This window comes from Perognathus longimembris, chromosome 17, assembly GCF_023159225.1.
Source record: "Perognathus longimembris pacificus isolate PPM17 chromosome 17, ASM2315922v1, whole genome shotgun sequence".
NCBI lineage: Eukaryota > Metazoa > Chordata > Mammalia > Rodentia > Heteromyidae > Perognathus > Perognathus longimembris.
In genome coordinates, this window is record NC_063177.1 from 54,830,853 (window position 1) to 54,848,231 (window position 17,379).

General features: G+C 59.0%; 1 protein-coding gene across 2 annotated transcripts; it reads right to left on the minus strand.

Moving 5' to 3' along the window:
- Nucleotides 1-8,293: 8,293 nt before the first annotated feature.
- LOC125366548 (sodium-independent sulfate anion transporter-like) lies at nucleotides 8,294-17,336 on the minus strand. Of its 2 annotated transcripts, none has more exons than XM_048367329.1 (11): nucleotides 17,072-17,336; nucleotides 16,735-16,807; nucleotides 15,935-15,985; nucleotides 14,033-14,093; nucleotides 12,313-12,368; nucleotides 11,969-12,109; nucleotides 11,012-11,139; nucleotides 10,814-10,913; nucleotides 10,012-10,145; nucleotides 9,536-9,782; nucleotides 8,294-8,752 (listed from the first exon to the last, which is right to left on the minus strand). In XM_048367329.1, exons 1-11 carry the CDS (start codon nucleotides 17,210-17,212, stop codon nucleotides 8,331-8,333), a joined length of 1,554 nt encoding a protein of 517 aa, XP_048223286.1. In that variant the 5' UTR covers nucleotides 17,213-17,336; the 3' UTR covers nucleotides 8,294-8,330. The 2 variants fall into 2 exon arrangements, with proteins under 2 accessions (XP_048223286.1, XP_048223287.1); XM_048367330.1 differs by having other exon boundaries at nucleotides 8,623-8,752; nucleotides 9,536-9,609; nucleotides 17,072-17,319.
- Between the last annotated feature and the right edge of the window lie 43 nt (nucleotides 17,337-17,379).

A 17,379-nucleotide genomic window follows, 5' to 3' on the forward strand; every position in this document is an offset into this window, starting at 1 on the left:
AAACCGGAAGTGGTGCTGTGGCTCAAGTGGTAGAGCGCCAGCTTTGAGCAAAAGAGCTCAAAGAGCTCGGGAAGAGCATCCAGGCCCCAGTTCAAACCCCATGACTGACAAAAAAAAAAAAAGAAAGAAAACAAAACAAGGATGAAGAGAACCAAGTCATTTTAGGGGAAAATTAAGCAGGGTAGGGTAGGGGAAAATGAGATATAGTAAGCTTACAGCAAATACAGAGGGTAGGCAGTCATCTGTTTCCCTTCACATTAAGGGACCAATGTTGTTTGGGGGAAAAGGAGGTAGGATAAATGGAGGAAAACGAGGCCCCGTGAAGGCAGCTCAGAAATACGGTATTTAGAAACATAGAAGCAGAGTCCAGTTCCCAAGAAAAGCAGCAGGAGGCATTCCTTCCAGAGGTGCATTTCTCACCCCAGGAATTAACATTTGTTTGGCAGGCTGCATGCCTTCCGGAGAGAAATGCTCCCCAAAATATAAGCAACCTCCTACCCAAAATGCAGACCGCCGAAAACATTCTTTACCTCTATTATGGCTGGATGCATTCTTACCTGGAAAGAATGCCTCAAACATCCAGAAACTCAGAAAGCAACGCCCAGAGTGAGTAGAGCAATGACAAAACACCTATCTTTGCATAACTTTGACCCCCTGCCTTTCCCATATAAATACCCCTAACAGTGGAGGAGATTTATACTTGTAGAGGGAAACTTTGCTAGTCCTTGCTGGTCTACCCCCCGCCCCGCAGAGGACCCCCCTGGAGTGCGAGCTGGCCGCTCATTAACTCAGGATGGGTGGATGGGGCCTGGCTGGAACGGGGCCGCCAGAGGGTAACTTAGGTTTGAGTCTGGAGATTTGACCTCACAGAGCCAACTTCTGGAACCCAAAAGGGTTGGTGTGACCGGAAACACCCCAAGAGAGGCAGGTACCACCCAGGAAATGCTAACACCTGTAATCTAAGACAACTGGGAGGCTGAGCTGGAGAGGCACCCAGCCCACGGCCCTGCCTGGCAGGGAAGTTGGGGAGATTCCTTTTCACTTGGAGCTGAGTACAGCGATTGTCATCCCAGCTACACGAGAGGCCGAGATTCGAAGGACTGGCAGCTCCGGGCCAGCGCAGGCAGGAAAGTCCAAGAAAATGTCTGCAGGGAAGGTAGATGCGCGAGCGTGGCATCGGGCCAGGAAAGAGATGGGAAGCCAGAGTAGCCAGTGGGGAACAGGCCTGGAGGCCTGGCACAACCACCCCCGGGGGGTGAGGGGTGAAGGAGGGAGGGGGGAGTTAGCCAGTGTCCCACACAGAAGCAGGTTTTTTGTGGAAGTTTTGGAGCAACTAACAAAGCAGCTAAGTGTCCCTCCATCTAAATGCTGTTACTGTTCGCATTCCCCCCCCCCATTTATATCGGGTCCTCAGCCCCTCCCACTGCTCTCCCCGGAGCAGCTGTGCCCTAGCCCCCCAGCTGTGCCAGCGGTCCCCCTCCTCCCAAACCTCAGCTCCATCCAGCCCTCCCGGGTAGGTGGGCATTCCCCCTGCCCCGCCTCTAGCCCCGGTGTTAGGAGGGTGCTCTGGATTAGGGACAGGTGCCATATTGCTCCCACTCCCGTGGGGAGAGTCTCCTTCTGAACCTCCTTGTCCTGTAGGTGAGTGACGGGTCTGCGTGGTCTTCTGGGACAGCTGTGATGGGTGCCTACAGTTACCAGGCCTGGGAAGCTGCAGTGGGGCCCGGCTGCAGAACTGCCCTCTCCTCCGACATGGTAAAATCCTGACCACTCTGTGGAAGGGTAGACACTGCCCGGCGAGATGCTAACCTCACCCACGGCCCCAAGTTAGGCCAGGCCTTTGTGTTATGGGAATTCAACTGGGAGACAGAGCTGAAGCCACATTTTGAGAGGTCAGGTTGGGAGCCTTTATTAGAAAACCAGAGGGCTGGGGATATGGCCTAGTGGCAAGAGTGCCTGCCTCGGATACACGAGGCCCTAGGTTCGATTCCCCAGCATCACATACACAGAAAAAGGCCAGAAGCGGCGCTGTGGCTCAAGTGGCAGAGTGCTAGCCTTGAGCGGGAAGAAGCCAGGGACAGTGCTCAGGCCCTGAGTCCAAGGCCCAGGACTGGCCAAAAAAAAAAAAAAAAAAAAACAGTGACTGCAGGCAGATTCATGTCCCCAGAAACCTTGCAGCCTTGAATACACTTAACACTTAGAAAAACTGAGCCACGAGTGGAGAGTAAAGAGCTGGAAATGCCAACAAGCCAGATCAACTCTAACGGAGAGCCGAAGTGGGACACTACCGTGAGAGCCAGGAGACACGAGGAATGGCGCGTAGTTGCACCTGAACTGCTGGGGACCTAAATAGGGTCGGGGTCAGGGGCAGGGTCACTGGGAGCTCAAGAGTCTCACCAGTTCTTGGCAGTCCCAGTAGCCTTGCTATATGTGTAAATTATCTGAAAAGCCACATATTGAAAGACCAAATCTTGGAGGTTTTATTAGTGTAATGGGGTCCCCACAAGGGAGGGGTCCGAGGGGGGATCCCCCATCCTTCCAAGAGTCCCACCACTCAGAGACAGTCTCAAGTAAAAAGATGGATTCATTGGGGAAGTAAAAAGTATACTGACTGGCCAGGACCCACAACCCAGACTTGGGAGCTGGGACCCTGTGCCCTGGGCCACGCTCGAGTCGGTTATAAAGGCAAACACCACATGGTCAAGCCTGCCACACGCAGGTGGCCAATGGGGTTACAATCTGCCTTTTAGCAACTGTTTTGAACCAACCCATCATTTTAGTTAGACTTGTAGCACGGATTCATGGGAGGGCACAGGTTTAACCTTGAACGTTCCAGGACGCAGGTGGTCAAGCAGTTCACACAATCTTATCACAGCGAAGGGGAACTTCCCTGGATAGGGCCGGGAGATTTTAGTGAAGATGGAGTGGGCTTCTGCTCTCTCTAACTGATCTGAGATGGAGTCAATCTGACGCCCCTAAACAGCCAATGATGGCGCTGGCCAGGTCTGACCTCCTTATTACAATTAGAGCATTCGCAGTCTGCAGGCAGCCAGTTGTTACAAGGCCTGCGGCCCACAAAGACACTTAACACTATCAGGAAACAGGCCAGACAGGAAAGAAAGAACCAAAACAGCACCAACACACCAATCCGGCTCCAATGGAGCGCTGACGGGGGAGGCATGGTGAGCGGACATAGGATGTGAAGACGGAGCCAGGTGGCATGGCATGATCTGACCCTAAATAGGGGTCAGGGCAGGGGTCAGGGTCACAGGAAGCTCCCAGTCCCAGGCACTTGACTGACAGCATCAGTAACCAATAGGCCAAGTGTCCAACCCCTGTCTCCAGGGATTCAAGAACACCCATCACCTGGGGATGGGACTTCCCTTCATTCAGGCTCACCATCAAGACAAGATGCCAGGGGCTGGGAATATGGCCTAGTGGCAAGAGTGCTTACCTTGTATACATGAAGCTCTGAGTTCAATTCCCCAGCACCACATATATAGAAAAAGGCCAGAAATGGTGCTGTGGCTCAAGTGGCAGAGTGCTAGCCTTGAGCAAAAAGAAGCCAGGGACAGTGCTCAGGCCCTGAGTCCAAGGCCCAGGACTGGCAAAAAATAAAAATAAGAAAATAAAGAAATGTCCTCTATCTGACTTAGGAAATGGTAACCCTTTTGTACAACACCTTAACAATAACAATAAAGTATTTAAAAAACAAAAGAAGACAAGATGCCAGATAGTGCAATTCTGATGGCGCTGGCCAGATCTGACTTCCATATTACAACCTATTGTCCAAGTCCCCACCACTGCCTCTGGGAATTCAGGCCTGCCCATCACCTGTGGGTGAGACTTCACCTTCATCCAGCAAGAGGACAAGATGGCGCCAGTTAAATCCAATTCCATATCCTCCACCATGTTGCCAAAATGGTGCCAGTTAGACCCAGTATCCTTACTTCACCTTGACCTAGGTTTGTATTTATTTGGCTGGTAACCTCAGTTTTAATTCCATTGTTGTACTCTTCCTTCTCACAAGTAGCACTTCATCTAGCTTGTTTGCTTTTGAGTTGGGAGATGGTCTCAAGAACTTTTCTGCCTGCCTGGGCTAGCCTCGAGCAGTAATCCTCCCGATTTCAGACTCTCAAGTAACTGGGATTACAGGTGTGGGCCACCAGCATTAGAAAGAAGAGTGTGTATGTGTTATACAGGAATTCGATCAGAGAGAAGCCACACTTTAAGAGATTGAATTGGGAGTGTTTATTAGAAAGCTGGCTCTTGCAAGTAGATCTGCAGCCATGAATGCAGTTAGCACAAAGCTTATAGAGGCAGAAACCACAGAACTAAAGTGTTACACATAGGCAGAGCCAACTACCCAGGAGGACGAGGGGCTGTCAGGACCCTGTGGGTCCAGGGGAAGCAAGACTAACTCGGAGCTTAACAACACATCTGCCATCCAAAGGACTGTCCTCTGCTACCTCCGGGGCTCTCAGAAAGTCCCCGCCTTCTATTAAGATGCCAAGATGGCCTCGCGTAGATCTGGCATCTGTACTTCAGGAGAAAGAGAGGCACACCAAATAACATCAAATATGCATGTGAGCTAATAGAATTAGCAAATGAAACCGAGAAGCAAAAATGCAGGGACGTGGCCGGCGCTACGAGCCTGTGCGGGAAAGGACTTGGCGCCAGAGGAACGGGGGAAATGAGATGCTGACCCTGGTCTCTGCGTGAGCCGGGGCGTCTCTGCCTTTGGGGGAGGAGGGGACGGACGCCATGTTCCCCGAGGCTGTGGAGGGTCTGTGTGGAGAGGAGCCTTGAGCTTGGGCCACCCCAGCCATCCACCCGTGCCCCTCGTCCTCAGCATCCCGTTGTGAGAATGTAGCCACACACACGCGTGCACGCACACACACACGCCCCCCTCCAGCTTGTGGCTGCAAAGCCACCTCCAGGCCTGGAGCTCGCGGCCCTGCCCGTGCTGACCGAGGCCCTTTGCTAAGTGCGTGGAGACCCCAGGCGCGGAGAACAAGCAGGCCTTGTGAGGGAGCGCGTGGGCCCGGAGAGGCGCAGCCGCCGGGTGGTGGCCGCGCAGGCTCGAGTCTCTGCCTGCCGCTGCTGTGTGCAGGGCTTGTGTGGCGGGCGAGGCAGGGCGGAGACAACGCTCACATTGATTCCGGTCAAGTCAACAGGCGCGGCACAGGAAGGCGGATTCAGCCTCGCTGCTGCCGCGGCCCAGCCTGCCTGGGCTGGGGGCAGAGGGGGCCCGTGAGAGCCACTTGGTTTCTAGACCTGTCTCCCTGTATCCCCGTCAATGCTCCTCTGGCCCTGTGCCAGGGGCCCTTGTCAGGGTTAAAAGAATGCGGGCCACAAGGGTCTTCAATAAACACCACAGATGTCCTAGCCTCACAGTCAGGAAAACCAAGCAGGCCAGGCGCCCCCCTTCCCTCCTCCTCCCCCCCCCCCGCACAGCCCACACCAGGCCCACCACAGCCTGAGACCACCCGGCACCCAGCGGCTTCATTTGCCTGCTATCTGGTTTGCTGCTTACTGTCCTAGGTTGGACTTTCGCTTCCCCTTCCACGCCTCCCCTCTCCTCCTCCTCCCCCCCCCCTCCTCCCCTCCCCCTCCTCCTTCCCCTCCCCTCCTCCTCCCCCTCCTCCTCCTCCCCCTCCTCCTCCTCCATGCTCCTTTCCCATCTCAGCACTTGAATTAGAATTTGCTCACTTACTCGAAAGGCCACCAGTGACTGAGTTACACTCCTTTCCTACGTAGGGAGGCAGAGAGGGGACATGAGAAGGGGTGACAGTTGTCACCAAACCGCTGGCTCTCTTTGCATGGTGGTCCTGAGTTCCAGAGGCTTGCCAGCTACATTTCCAAATCCAGCACTTATAGTGGTAGCCCTTGAGAACGAGGGGCGTACAGCCCCAAGCTTGCCAAGTGGGAGGCGGATCGCTACGGGTGCCCAAGGCACAGATAGACTGTTCCAGGCCCAGTCCCAGCACCCAGCAGCTGGAGGTGGAACGCCTGTGCTCTGTGTCCCTTGCCCTTGGCAACTCTCTGCAACTCTAAGAGACGGAAGCTTGTGGCCCACAGCTCCTCACCACCTCTCCTCTGCCCAGCTTTTCTGCGTCTCACAAAGTGCTGGCACCCTCCAGAGTGGCTTGCATTTTCTTCCGGTCGGCCACGCTGGCCCAGGATCACACCTCTGAGCCCTGGGTGTCAAGGCCCTCAGCTCTCAGCTGCTCCCTGGGTGTCTTAAGCCACTTCTTAGTGTTACTGCTCTGAGGCCCCGAGCCTCTGGCGACTCCGAGACTCCAGCTGGGCCCTCGCTGCAGGTGTCCATGCAACCATCCACCCCAGTCTGCTTTGCTTGTGATAAAGAGCACAGCAGGCCAGGTCATTCAGAAGCCTTAGCATCCCGTACTGCAACGCCGAGACACAGAGCAGATCGCTGGCTAGCCCCCAGGCAAGCATGCGGCTTACCCGGGCAGCACGTCCATGGTGGGCTGGAAACCCCTGCTTTCACCCATCACTGGCCTTGAGGCAGAATAAACAAAGGAAAAGGAGGCCTGCTGAAGGCAACTCAGAAACCCGGTATTTAGAGTCACAGAAGCATTATCTTTGCTTCAAAGAGAGACACCAGGAAGCATTCCTTCCTGGGAGGTGCATTTCTCACCCCAAGAATTAACATTTGTTTGGCAGGATGGATGCCTTCCTGAGAAATGCTCCCCCCAAATTCAAACGACCAGAATGCTCCTCTCCTGATTCCCTCCTACTTAATCAAGCTCTGCCAAGCTTTCTCACCTTTGGGACATGTCCAGAAGTTCTTATTCTGCAATGGAAGTCAGGGACCCTAAGTGAAGAGTCCCTAAGGTTTAGAGGGAAACCTCACACCCCCTCGCCTGCATCTGGTGAGAACCAATCACAGGCTGTGAGGACAGCAGGGGTGTGGGAGCCGTCAATGAAGTCTTCCCAGGCCAGTGCAGGTTTTCTGGGCAGGGGTGACTGGGGCCAGGTCTCCGGAAGCAGGGCTGACCTCAGCAGGAGCCGTAGCCCCAGCCGCGGAGGCTGCCGGTGCTCCCTGGAGCCGGCGCACAGCCGAGAACAGCTCAAGCAGCCGGCATGGCAGGTTATCCGTGCGGCTGATCAACCACGGGCTGCTCAGAGCAGCCAAGCACAAAAGACATGATCCGACAGCTGTCAGTCAAATCTGCCTGGCCCCCGGCAGCTTATTTGGAAGGAAAGTAAAAAGAAAAAGGCCCAATAATGACCTAGAGGTAAGATTAACATTCTTAGCAGTATTAATGGTGATTAACTCCTAGATGAGTCTCAGAAAGATTTTTTTCTAATTAATTTAATTTTATCGTAAGGGTGATGTGCAGAGTGGTTACAGTAACGTAAGGTAATGGGTACATTTCTTGTTGAACGGTGTCACCCTCTCCCTCAGAAAAGTTTGGCTTCAGTCCTGGAATGATTTGGGAACAGGAGGGGAAAAGAGCTTAAAAATAACGAAGCACTTAGAAAAATGTGACCAGTCACACTCGGTGGCCTAAGTGTGGCACTAGCCTATTTTATTTGTCCTGTGCCAGGCATCTTTTTTCTTAATTCAGCTTCACTGATGTTCTACTATGCCAGTACTGGGGCTTGAAACCCAGGGCCTGGGAACAGTCACTGAACTTCTGTGATCAAGGCTGGTGCTCTATCACTTGCGTGGCAGCTTTGCTTCTGGCTTTTTGCTGATTAACTAGAGATAAGAGTTTTGTGGACTTTTCTGCCCTGGCTGGCCTCGAACCACGATCCTCAGTGCTCGGGCTCCTGAGTGGCCAGGATTATAGGCGCAAAGTACTGGCAGCCAGCCTGTTTACCACTTTGTACCTCAGCATCCCTTCATGGTGGATACTTCTTCACTTCACTTCCTAATGCCCATCCCCAAGTACAGTCACCCTGGGGCCAGGGCCTCAGGCTGAATGAGTAGGACACCAAACTGAGTTCCTAACTCAGGTACAGGTTGGCCAGAGGGCTTCCCAAGTCACCACAACACAGAGGGCAGACACTAAGAGTCACACATTCCAGAGCCTTCTGTCATCCCAGCACATAACCACAGCACACCAACTGCGCGGAGCGTGGGTTACACAGCACCCTGTAGGAAGCGATCCCACTCGTGTAAAACCAAACGTACCCACGCGCTGACACTTGGGGTGAGGGTCAGGGTGGGTGGCTACCAAAGGGGACTTGGGAGAGGTGGCTTCCAATCATTTTTTTTATAGTAAGTATTTTATCTTTTTTAAAAAGCAAAAACATCAAAGCCATCTCTTCCTTTAAAAAACACAATCACTCTTTAGTCACCGGGGTACACGGTTTTCTCTGCGTCCCCAGGGCTGGGTCTGGACGCCGCTGCCTCCTCCGCCCTCCCCTGGCCGGGCCCAGCTCCGAGGGAGGCGGGACTGGGGAACCGGGGAGGCGCTGGGGTCCGGAGCCCTCCTTCCTGTCTGCCGCCTCGGAGGCTCGTGTGGAAGCCCCCGTGCCAGCCGGCAGCAGGGGCAGCCTGGGGGCCCCACGCGGCACTCTGCCCCGCCCCGGGTCCCCTGTGCGTCCTTTCCCCGCCGCATCCAGTCACAGTGACGGGAACTTTCTGGAGGCTCTTTCCACACCAGCTGCCCTCGATGGCCGACTAGGCCTGCAGCAGGGCGGCCGCGGGGTCGGGGGGTGCCGTCCTCGTGGATCTCGTAGGGCCCCAGCCCTGGGTCCTGCCTCAGGTGTTTCTCTGAAACAACAACAACAACGCATACATAAAGTTTTCCCGCACCGAGAAAGGCAGCGTGGGGCGACTCCACGGGTGCCACTGGGGGGCGTCGGGGTCACCCTAGCGGATCTCTAACTCTGTGCAGGCTCCACAGTCTCTCTGAGCATGTTCTCTCCTGGTGGTGAATCTGTCCTGCTGGGTGCCAAGCTGGGTGCTTTCCCTACAGCTGGGCCACCATGCCCGCAGGCCCCTCCTGCTGTCAGCCTTAGGGCCGGTTCCACTAAGAACATGGATGCATCTCACAGACATTTAAGGTTCTACGTGTACACAGCTCTGAAATGAGAGCAGTGCCTCCTCCAGGGCTGGCAGGAGGGGGCTTCCTAGAATGATAAACACTGTACCCTGGCTGGCCAATGATGGAAACACTGTGTCCCTGATTGGCCAGTGATGGAAAACACTGTGTCCTGATTGGCTAATGATGGAAAACACTGTATCCTGCCTGGTGGATGACAGAAACACTGTATCCTGATTGACTGGTGAATGATAGAAACATTGTATCCTGATTGGTGAATGATAGAAACACTGTATGCTGACTGGTGAAGGGTAAAATACTACATCCTGGTTGGTGATATGTGGCCCCAGCTCTATCCCCCTCCGCTCCCCCCCTGCGATGGCACCCTACAAGGGTGGCCTTTGAGGGGCTCCGGTGTGGTGCCATCCCCCAGCCTCAGGGTGGTCTGGCTCCTGTGGCCCTGTCCTGACCTCATGGGGTGTGAACGCACTAGAGAACGCCCCCCCACGCACCTGCCTCCTCCGGCGTGGAGAAATACTGGAACCCCTTCAGGTCAGCGGCAAGCAGGGTGCGGAGCAACGGGCACCTGCAGGGCAGACCCCCTTGAATCCAGGGCAAGGTTCTGCCACGACCGTGCGGCAGGCGCCAGGGCCGAGCCCCCGAGTGTCTGGCGAGGTGGTGGAGGGGAAGCAGGCAGAGGCCCGCCGCCAGAGAGGAGATTCCATACCAACGGGCCCCCGGAGGACCAGGCCCGGCGCTCTGCAAAACACGCGCAACAGCTGTGGCCAGCCCCAGACCGGACATCCCAGTGCTGGACGCGGCAGGGTGGCAGTCAGGGGTCAGCCTGGACCCCTCAGGAGGGGGACAAAGGCCAGCGGGGTCAGGAGCCCCCGCCAGAGCCACAGCAGGGAGGGCTGGGTGTTCTGTTCTTGGGGTGGCGGGGCCCAGGGTGTCCCAGGAACCCCGGGCCGGCGGCCACCGGGCTCACCTGCAGGCTGGCAAACGCCAGGCAGACGCCCTGCTTGCGGAGGTCCTCGAGGAGCTCGCCCAGCCCCAGCACCACCGTGTAGTCCACGCTGGAAACGTGGCTGCACTCCAGGACCAGGCTGCGCGGCGGGGACTCTGGGGAGACAGCCCGAGCCCCCCACGTTCGTGCCACTCACTCTGCAGCTTGGCAAGGCAGAACAAGCCTGAAATGGCCCCCCGGGCTCCTGAGAGCCAGCCGTGGGCAGGACAGCACTGCTGAGACCAAGCGATGGGGGACCGGGGCCCCCCAGGAAACTGCGGGACAGCACTGCTGAGACCAAGCGATGGGGGACTGGGGTGGGGGAGTAGGGGAGCCCAGGAAACAGCAGACAGCACTGCTGAAACCAAGTGATGGGGGACTGGGGCCCCCCAGAGAACAGCAGACAGCACTGCTGAAAACCAAGCAATGGGGGACGAGGGGATGGGGGAGCCGGGGAACAGCGGACAGCAATGCTGAAACCAAGCAATGGGGGACCAGGGCCCCCCAGGAAACTGCGGGACACTGCTTAACGATGCCCTGAGACTTCAGGCTAGAAAGCTTCCCAGACACGGAGCCAGAGCCGGGCTGGGGTGCAAGGTGGTGGGGCCCTGGCTGACCCCAGCCTAGCTCAGCCCGCCCACGTACCTCCCAGAGCCCGCCCCCGCCCGCCCCGGTACCTCCCAGAGCCCCGCCCCCGCCTGCCCACGCACCTCCCAGAGCCCCGCCCCCGCCCCTGCCCGCCCCTGTACCTCCCAGAGCCCCGCCCCCGCCCCGCCCCCGTAACCTCCCAGAGCCCGCCGCAGGACCGCCTCTCGCAGGGCCTCGATGGCGGGGAAGTGCAGTCCACTGGCCGGCTGCAGGACCAGCACCGGCCCCTCGGACACCTGGAGGGAAAGGGCGGCAGTGAGTCCTGGAAGGCCTTGGGGCCCAGGGGCGGCTCAGCCAGGGCTCTATCCCCCCCCCACCCCCCTCCGGGGCGCACCTGGGTGTGGGGCCTGGCTGCCCAGTGCAGGAGGAAGAGCAGCGACAGCAGCGTGCCGGCCAGGATGCCGTACTGCACCTCCCAGAAGCACAGCAGGAAGGTCACACCGAGGGGCAGCAGGTCCAGCCCTGCGGCAGGGGCGGCTCAGGGGGGCGGCTCTCCTTGCTCCACGCCCTGCTGCCCCCCCCCCCCCACGCCAGCCGTCCGCTCCTCCCAGCCCAGCACCCCGGGGGCAGCGCACAGGAGGCTGCCCGGCCTGGGGCAGCCCCGGGCCTCAGCCTCTACCACTTGGCCAGGCCTCCACTTGTGGTTTTTTTGCTGATTAAGTAGAGGCGTGAGCCTCACACACACCTAGACCCCCAGATCTCAGCCTCCTGAAACAGCTAGGATTAGACAGGAGCCATCGGTGCTGGTCACAGCCATACATTTGAACACTGTCCTAGCGGTGAACAATAACACAAAGATCCCGACCCATGATTTAACGTCTCCCCATAGCTCCTGGCTGCCTCTGCAGGCCACCCAAGGCCCAGACCCCCGCCCCCCCCCACCCTCACCTCCCAGGTCCGCCCTGGTGGGGCCCCCAGGACCCAGACCCCGCCCCCCAGGCCTGCCCTCACCTTCCAGTTTCTGCCCCCAACGGGGGCCACGCGCCCCCCCCCCGCCCTCACCTCCCACCTGCGCTGCGCCCTGGCAGGGACTACCCCCAACACCCCCTCAGCACGCCTTGACGGTGGATCAAGACTCCGTTTGTGTGGGTGTGAGCTGGGGCTTGAACTCAGGGCCTTTCTGCTCGAGGCTAGGGCTCCACAGCCCCACATCTGGCTCTGGGGCCCGTAACCGAAGCTCAGTCACAGACGCTCCTGCCCCGTCTGGCTCCGAACTGCCATCTCGTATCTCAGCCTCCCGAGCAGCGGGGGGCACAGGCGTGGGCCCCCCAAGCCCGGCTCGGAGACATACTTTTAACGTGCCAGAGTGTCCTGAAGATCTTGGCGTCAAAGAGCGGGGTGACGGCCGTGATGATGACGGCGGCCAGCGCGGCCTTGGGGATGTAGTAGAACAGCGACGTCAGGTAGCGCAGGGAGAGCAGCACCAGCACACCTGGGGGGGGGCAGTGTGGACCCGGGGGGAAGGGGGATCCACTCCCCCACAGCAGGTGACACAGCCTAGGTCGGGTCTCCTAGGCGCCGCCAGCAGCAGGGCACAGTGGCCCGGGAGCGAGGTCCCGCTAACCGCGGGCTCTCTGAGTCTCCCCCGCCCCCCGCCCGTCACCTGGGGGGAAGGGAAGTGAGGTGGGGGCTCACCAGTCACCAGCCCCCCTGCCGGGGTGCACACGCCTGACTGCGCATTCACGGCGGTCCTGGAAGGCACCAGAGAACCTGTCAATCCCCACACCCGCTCCGTCCACGACTGCAGCCGACCATCCCCCGCCCCCCCCCCCACCATCCCCCGGGGCCTGTGCTGGGCTGGGGGCTGAGCTCGGGGCCCGCCAAACGCTGATCATAAAAGCTCAAACCAGAAAGCACGTATCCTTTACACTGCTGTCCCCTCCTCCTGTGCAAGTACTGGGGCTTGAACTCAAGGTCTTGAGCTCATTTGGCGTGTTTGTGTACGTGTGCATGTGTGCGTGCACACTTGTGTGCGTGGTTCTGGGGCTTGAACTCAAGGTCTTGAGCTCGTTGGCTTGTGTGTGTGTACGTGTACATGTGTGTGTGCATACTTGCGTGCGTGGTTCTGGGGCGTGAACTCGGGACCTGAGTGCTGTCCTTGCGCTGTTTTGCTCAATGCTAGAAGCTCTACCACTTGAGACACAGCTTCACTTCTTGCTTTTGGGTGGTTAATTGGCCACAGAGCCCTCAGATTTCAGCCGCCTGAGTAGCTAGGGTCAGAGGATAAGCCACCAGCTCCCAGCTCCTGCTCAGCTTCCTCGCTCTAGGCCGGCACTCTGCCACTTGAGCCATACATAGCTCCATCTCTGGCTTTTTGGTGGTTATCTGGAGATAAGAATCTCCTGGAAGCAGGGCACCAATGACTCACGCCTGCAATCCTAGCCACTCAGGAGCCTGAGGTCTGAGGATCAAGGTTTGAAGACAGCCCAGGCAGAAAAGTCCCCATCGAGGCTTTTTTTTTTGGTCATGGGGCTTGAACTCAGGGCCCAGGCACCAATCCTGAGCTTCTTTTGCTCAAAGTTAGCATTCATCCACTTGAACCTCAGCGCCACTTCCAGCTCTTCCTGTTTATGTGGTGCCAAGAAATCGAACCCAGGGCTTCATGCATGCTAGGCCAGCACTCTACCACTAGACCACATTCCCAGCCCCTCTCCTGCTCCCCGCTCACCTCAGTGAGACTCTTACCTCCAATTAATCACTCAAAACCTGGAAGTGGCACTATGGCTCAAGTGGTAGAATGCTCACCTTGGACACAAAGAGGCTCAGGGACAGTGCCCAGGCCGTGAGTTCATTCCCTACGACCCACAACAAAGAATTTCATGGGTTTGGGAACGTGGCCTAGTGGTAGAGTGCTTGCCTAGCATGCGTGAAGCCCTGGGTTCAATTCCTCAGCACCACCTATGTAGAAAAAGCCAAAAGTGGCGCTGTGGCCCAAGTGGCAGAGTGCAAAAAGAAGCAAAAAGAAGCCAGGGACAGTGCTCAGGCCCTGAGTTCAAGTCCCAGGACTGGTTAAAAACAAACAAAGAATTTCATGGACTTTCCTGACTACTGGGCTTGCCTTCAAGACTCAATCCTCAGACCTCAGTCACAGTAGCTAGGGTGACAGGGCACGAGCTGCAGATACCTGGCCCAACCCATCTTCTTGACTCCAGGGAGGCGGGTGGGGTCCCTGCTCTCCTGGGACCCCAACCTGCCATAGTGGGGGCTGTTTCCCGCCTCTGCCTTCTCTCGGGAATGAACTTGGCCCCGCTGTCCTTGTGGAGCTGCGTGTCGGGAGGCCGGGAGGCCGCGGGGCTCTGGCAGGGAGACGGGGAGCGGGGTGGGGGGGCGGGGGAAGGGCGCTCAGGTCACTCACCGCCCGAAGCTGCCGGTGACGGGGTAGGACGAGACCAGGGAGCCCAGCACGTTGGTGAGACCTGGGGAGAAGCAGGCTTACTGGAGGGGCAGAGGAGGGGGACAGAGAAGCAGAGTCAGGCCGTGGCGGCCGGGCCACGGGGGGTGGGGGGGGCCCTGTGTCAGGCCGCCCGCTCCCCCCACGGAAAGAAAGCACAGCCCACTCGTGTCCTACTTTCCCAAGCTGGAGTGGTTTTTAGAGGCGGCGCTGGGTGGAGCCCGGGGCCTTGGACAGCCCTGACTCTAGACGGCAGCCGTGCCTCCTCGGGGCCCCGGGGGCGGGCACTCCAAGAGCTGGGCATGGCTGAGGAGGGGGGCCTCTAAGAGCCACTCCCGCTCCCCGCCACGGACCCCCAAGCTCCTCCCACCCCCACCCTGCTCCATGAGAGGGCGAGCCACGGTGAGGGCCATCCCGGAGGGCACTGACTGACCGCACTGGACAGAACCCGGGCTCACGGCCTCAGGGGACCCCAGTAACTGAGACACCAGCCCCCCGTTATCACAACCTCCCCCCCCCGCGGCGTCCCCCACCGCCAGCCCCCACGGTGACCGCCGGCCCCCACGGCGTGGAAACCACGGTCGGGTTCCAGGCTGGAGGCCTGCCGTGGAGGAGCAGCGCAGGCTGAGGCCCCTCGAGCGCCGGCCCTCCAGCCGCACGCGGCCCAGAACGAGGGGCCTGGACGGCGACGCTCGGCAGGGGCCCGCAGCTCCCAGGCCCGCCCCGCCCGCCGGGGAAAGCTAGAAAAAAGCCCGTGTCAGAACCAAAGTGCAACCAGAGGGCTCAAGCGAAGTGCGTGACATCCTAGCTTCCACCCCCAGTACCACAAAACAAATACAGGCGAGTGAGTGAAAAAGAAAGAAAGAAATGGGGCTGGGAAGGTGGCTCAGGGGTAGAGTGCTCGCCTAGCATGCACGAAGCCCTGGGTTCCATTCCTCAGCTCCACATACATGGAAAAAGCCAGAAGGGCCGCTGTGGCTCAAGTGGTAGGAGTGCTAGCCTTGAGCACAGGAGGTACAGGGACAGTGCCCAGGCCCTGAGTCCAAGCCCCAGGACACAAAGAGAGAAAGAGAAAGAGAAAGAGAGAGAGAGAGAGAGAGAGAGAAAGAGAGAGAGAGAGAGAGAGAGAGAGAGAGGGAGGGAGGGAGGGAGGGTATATGGCCTAGTGGCAAGAGAGCTTGCCTCATATACATGAAGCCCTGGGTTCAATTCCCCAGCACCACATATATAGAAAACGGCCAGAAGTGGCGCTGTGGCTCAAGTGGTAGAGTGCTAGCCTTGAGCAAAAAGAAGCCAGGGACAGTGCTCAGGCCCTGAGTCCAAGGCCCAGGACTGGGGGAAAAAATAAAAAGAGGGAGGGAGGGAGGAGAGACGGAGAGGAGGGAGAGAGGGAGGGAAGGAGGGAAGGAGGGAGGGAGGAGAAAAAGGAAAAAGGGAGCTGAGAGGGTCAAGTCCAAGCCCCGCCATGAGGTTGCTGGCCTGCCCAGCCGACCCCTGCCCTGCCTGCACAGAGGACGAGGTCTAGCTGGAGACCAGGCTTTGCATCAGTGCAGGTGACACCCATAATCCCCGCCGCCGGGGGAGGGCAGGAGCGGGGGCCGGACGTGTAGAGACTGCCGCCCGTCCCCCAGGTCTAGCCGGCCGCCCGTCCTTCAGCCCCTGCTGAGGGGGAGCCGTCGAGGCCTGGCCCGAGTGCCGCAGGGAGGTGCCCGGGCACGCGCTCCCTATTCCTAGGGGTTACGTCGAGCCTTGGGGATACCTGGGGTTTCAGTCCAGGCTCATTTCCCGAGGCCCCCAGCCCACCGTGAGCGCCGCAGGCCCAGTGTGACTAGAGCGATGAGGAGGCCCAGCCCGCGGGCGGCTCACCTATGGCCAGCAGCTCCTGGTTGGTGTCGATGCGGTAGCTGCTCTGTGAGGCTAGAGAGAACAGGCGAGAAAGGTGTCGCCGGAAGCATCGCGACACCACCGGGAAGACGTGAGGCATAAAACGTTCACAAGCAGGCTGGGAATGGGAACTCAGAGGCAGGGCGCTTGTGGAAACAGAGTGCCAGGTGGCGTCTCAGGCAGCGAGCTTCCCCAGCCGTCCCGGGGGGGGGGGGGGGGGGGGGGGCGGAGGGCAGCGGACGGGGAGGCCGGGCCAGCAGCGCGCTGCCGGAGTGTACGGACTTTCATAGGGCCGTTACTAAAGCCGAGGTTTGAAGTTCAGTCACTACTGCCAGTTACATCTAAAACGCAGCAGAGGAGCTGGACGCTGGCGGCTCCCGCCCGTCCTCCCAGCTGCTCAGGAGGCCTGAGATCTGAGGCTCTCGGTTTAAGGCCGGCCTGGGCAGGAAAGTCTATGAGACTTTTATCTCCAACTAAGCAGCACAAGGCTGGGAGTGGAGGAGGGGCTCAACGGTAGAGCACCAGCCTGTGTGAGAGAGCCAAGCGAGGGCATAAGGCCCGGAGCTCACCACGGAGGAGCGTGGGGACGGCCCGGTTCCCAGCACGCCTCCCCCCAGCCCCCCTATCTCCTTCACCACCACCCCCCCGTACGATTTTAAAACATGAAACACATGTTTCCTTGGATAAAACCACAGTGTTGAAAACAGAGCAGATACAAGCAGACAGGAGGGCAGACATTCCGGGGGAAGAGCCAGGGGGTGGGGGGCTGCGGGGCGTCTTACCAAAGGCCTTGGCCACAGCAACGCTCTCCAGGAGACCCACGAGGGGCACCACAGCCAGCCCGGCCCCCATGCCCTGGGAGGGAGGGAGGGACGTGAGCGGCGGCTTCGCGCACGCAGGGCCCGGCTGGCCACAGGACAAGGAGCACCGGGTGTGGGGCGTCCAGGGACACCCGTGGGTCGTGGACGATCTCGGACTCTCCCGTTCTCCCTGGGTGCCCCCTTCCCCAGGGCTCTGCAGTCCCCGGACCTCCGGCCCCCGGGGAGGCTCCGGGGAGGAGGGTGCGGGCTCAGGGGCCACCGCGCCTCCACGCCACCCACTGGCCAGTGCTCTGCCCACCTGCACCATCTCGGCGAACGAGACCGTCCCATTGGCGGTGGTCACGGAGAAAGGAGGGAGCTGCACTGGAGGGAGGCCCCCAGCTGTGTGCCCCGTTAGAACGAAAGGCTGGGATCCGGTCACCTCGAAGGAGTACGCCATCAGAGCCGCGAAGGACACCACCAGGGCATTGCGGGCTGCGGCGGGGACAGAGGCACCGGTGAGACCCAGTCACGGCGGAAACCGGGAATGCAACTGAGGCAAGCCTACCGCCCAGGTGGGGGCAACCCTAGGAAAGCCTGTCCAGGCACGCAGGGCCATGGCAGGCA

What these genes read in the sequence shown, in the direction of transcription:
- LOC125366548 (XM_048367329.1), bottom strand. Translation starts at nt 17,212, where the DNA reads ATGGCGTACTCCTTCGAGGTGACCGGATCCCAGCCTTTCGTTCTAACG. An exon ending in CCAGGAGCTGCTGGCCATAG is followed by an intron (nt 14,094 to 15,934) that starts GTGAGCCGCCCG and finishes GCTTCTCCCCAG; the next exon opens with GTCTCACCAACGTGCTGGGC. An exon ending in TGGCGTTTGCCAGCCTGCAG is followed by an intron (nt 9,783 to 10,011) that starts GTGAGCCCGGTG and finishes CGTGTTTTGCAG; the next exon opens with AGCGCCGGGCCTGGTCCTCC.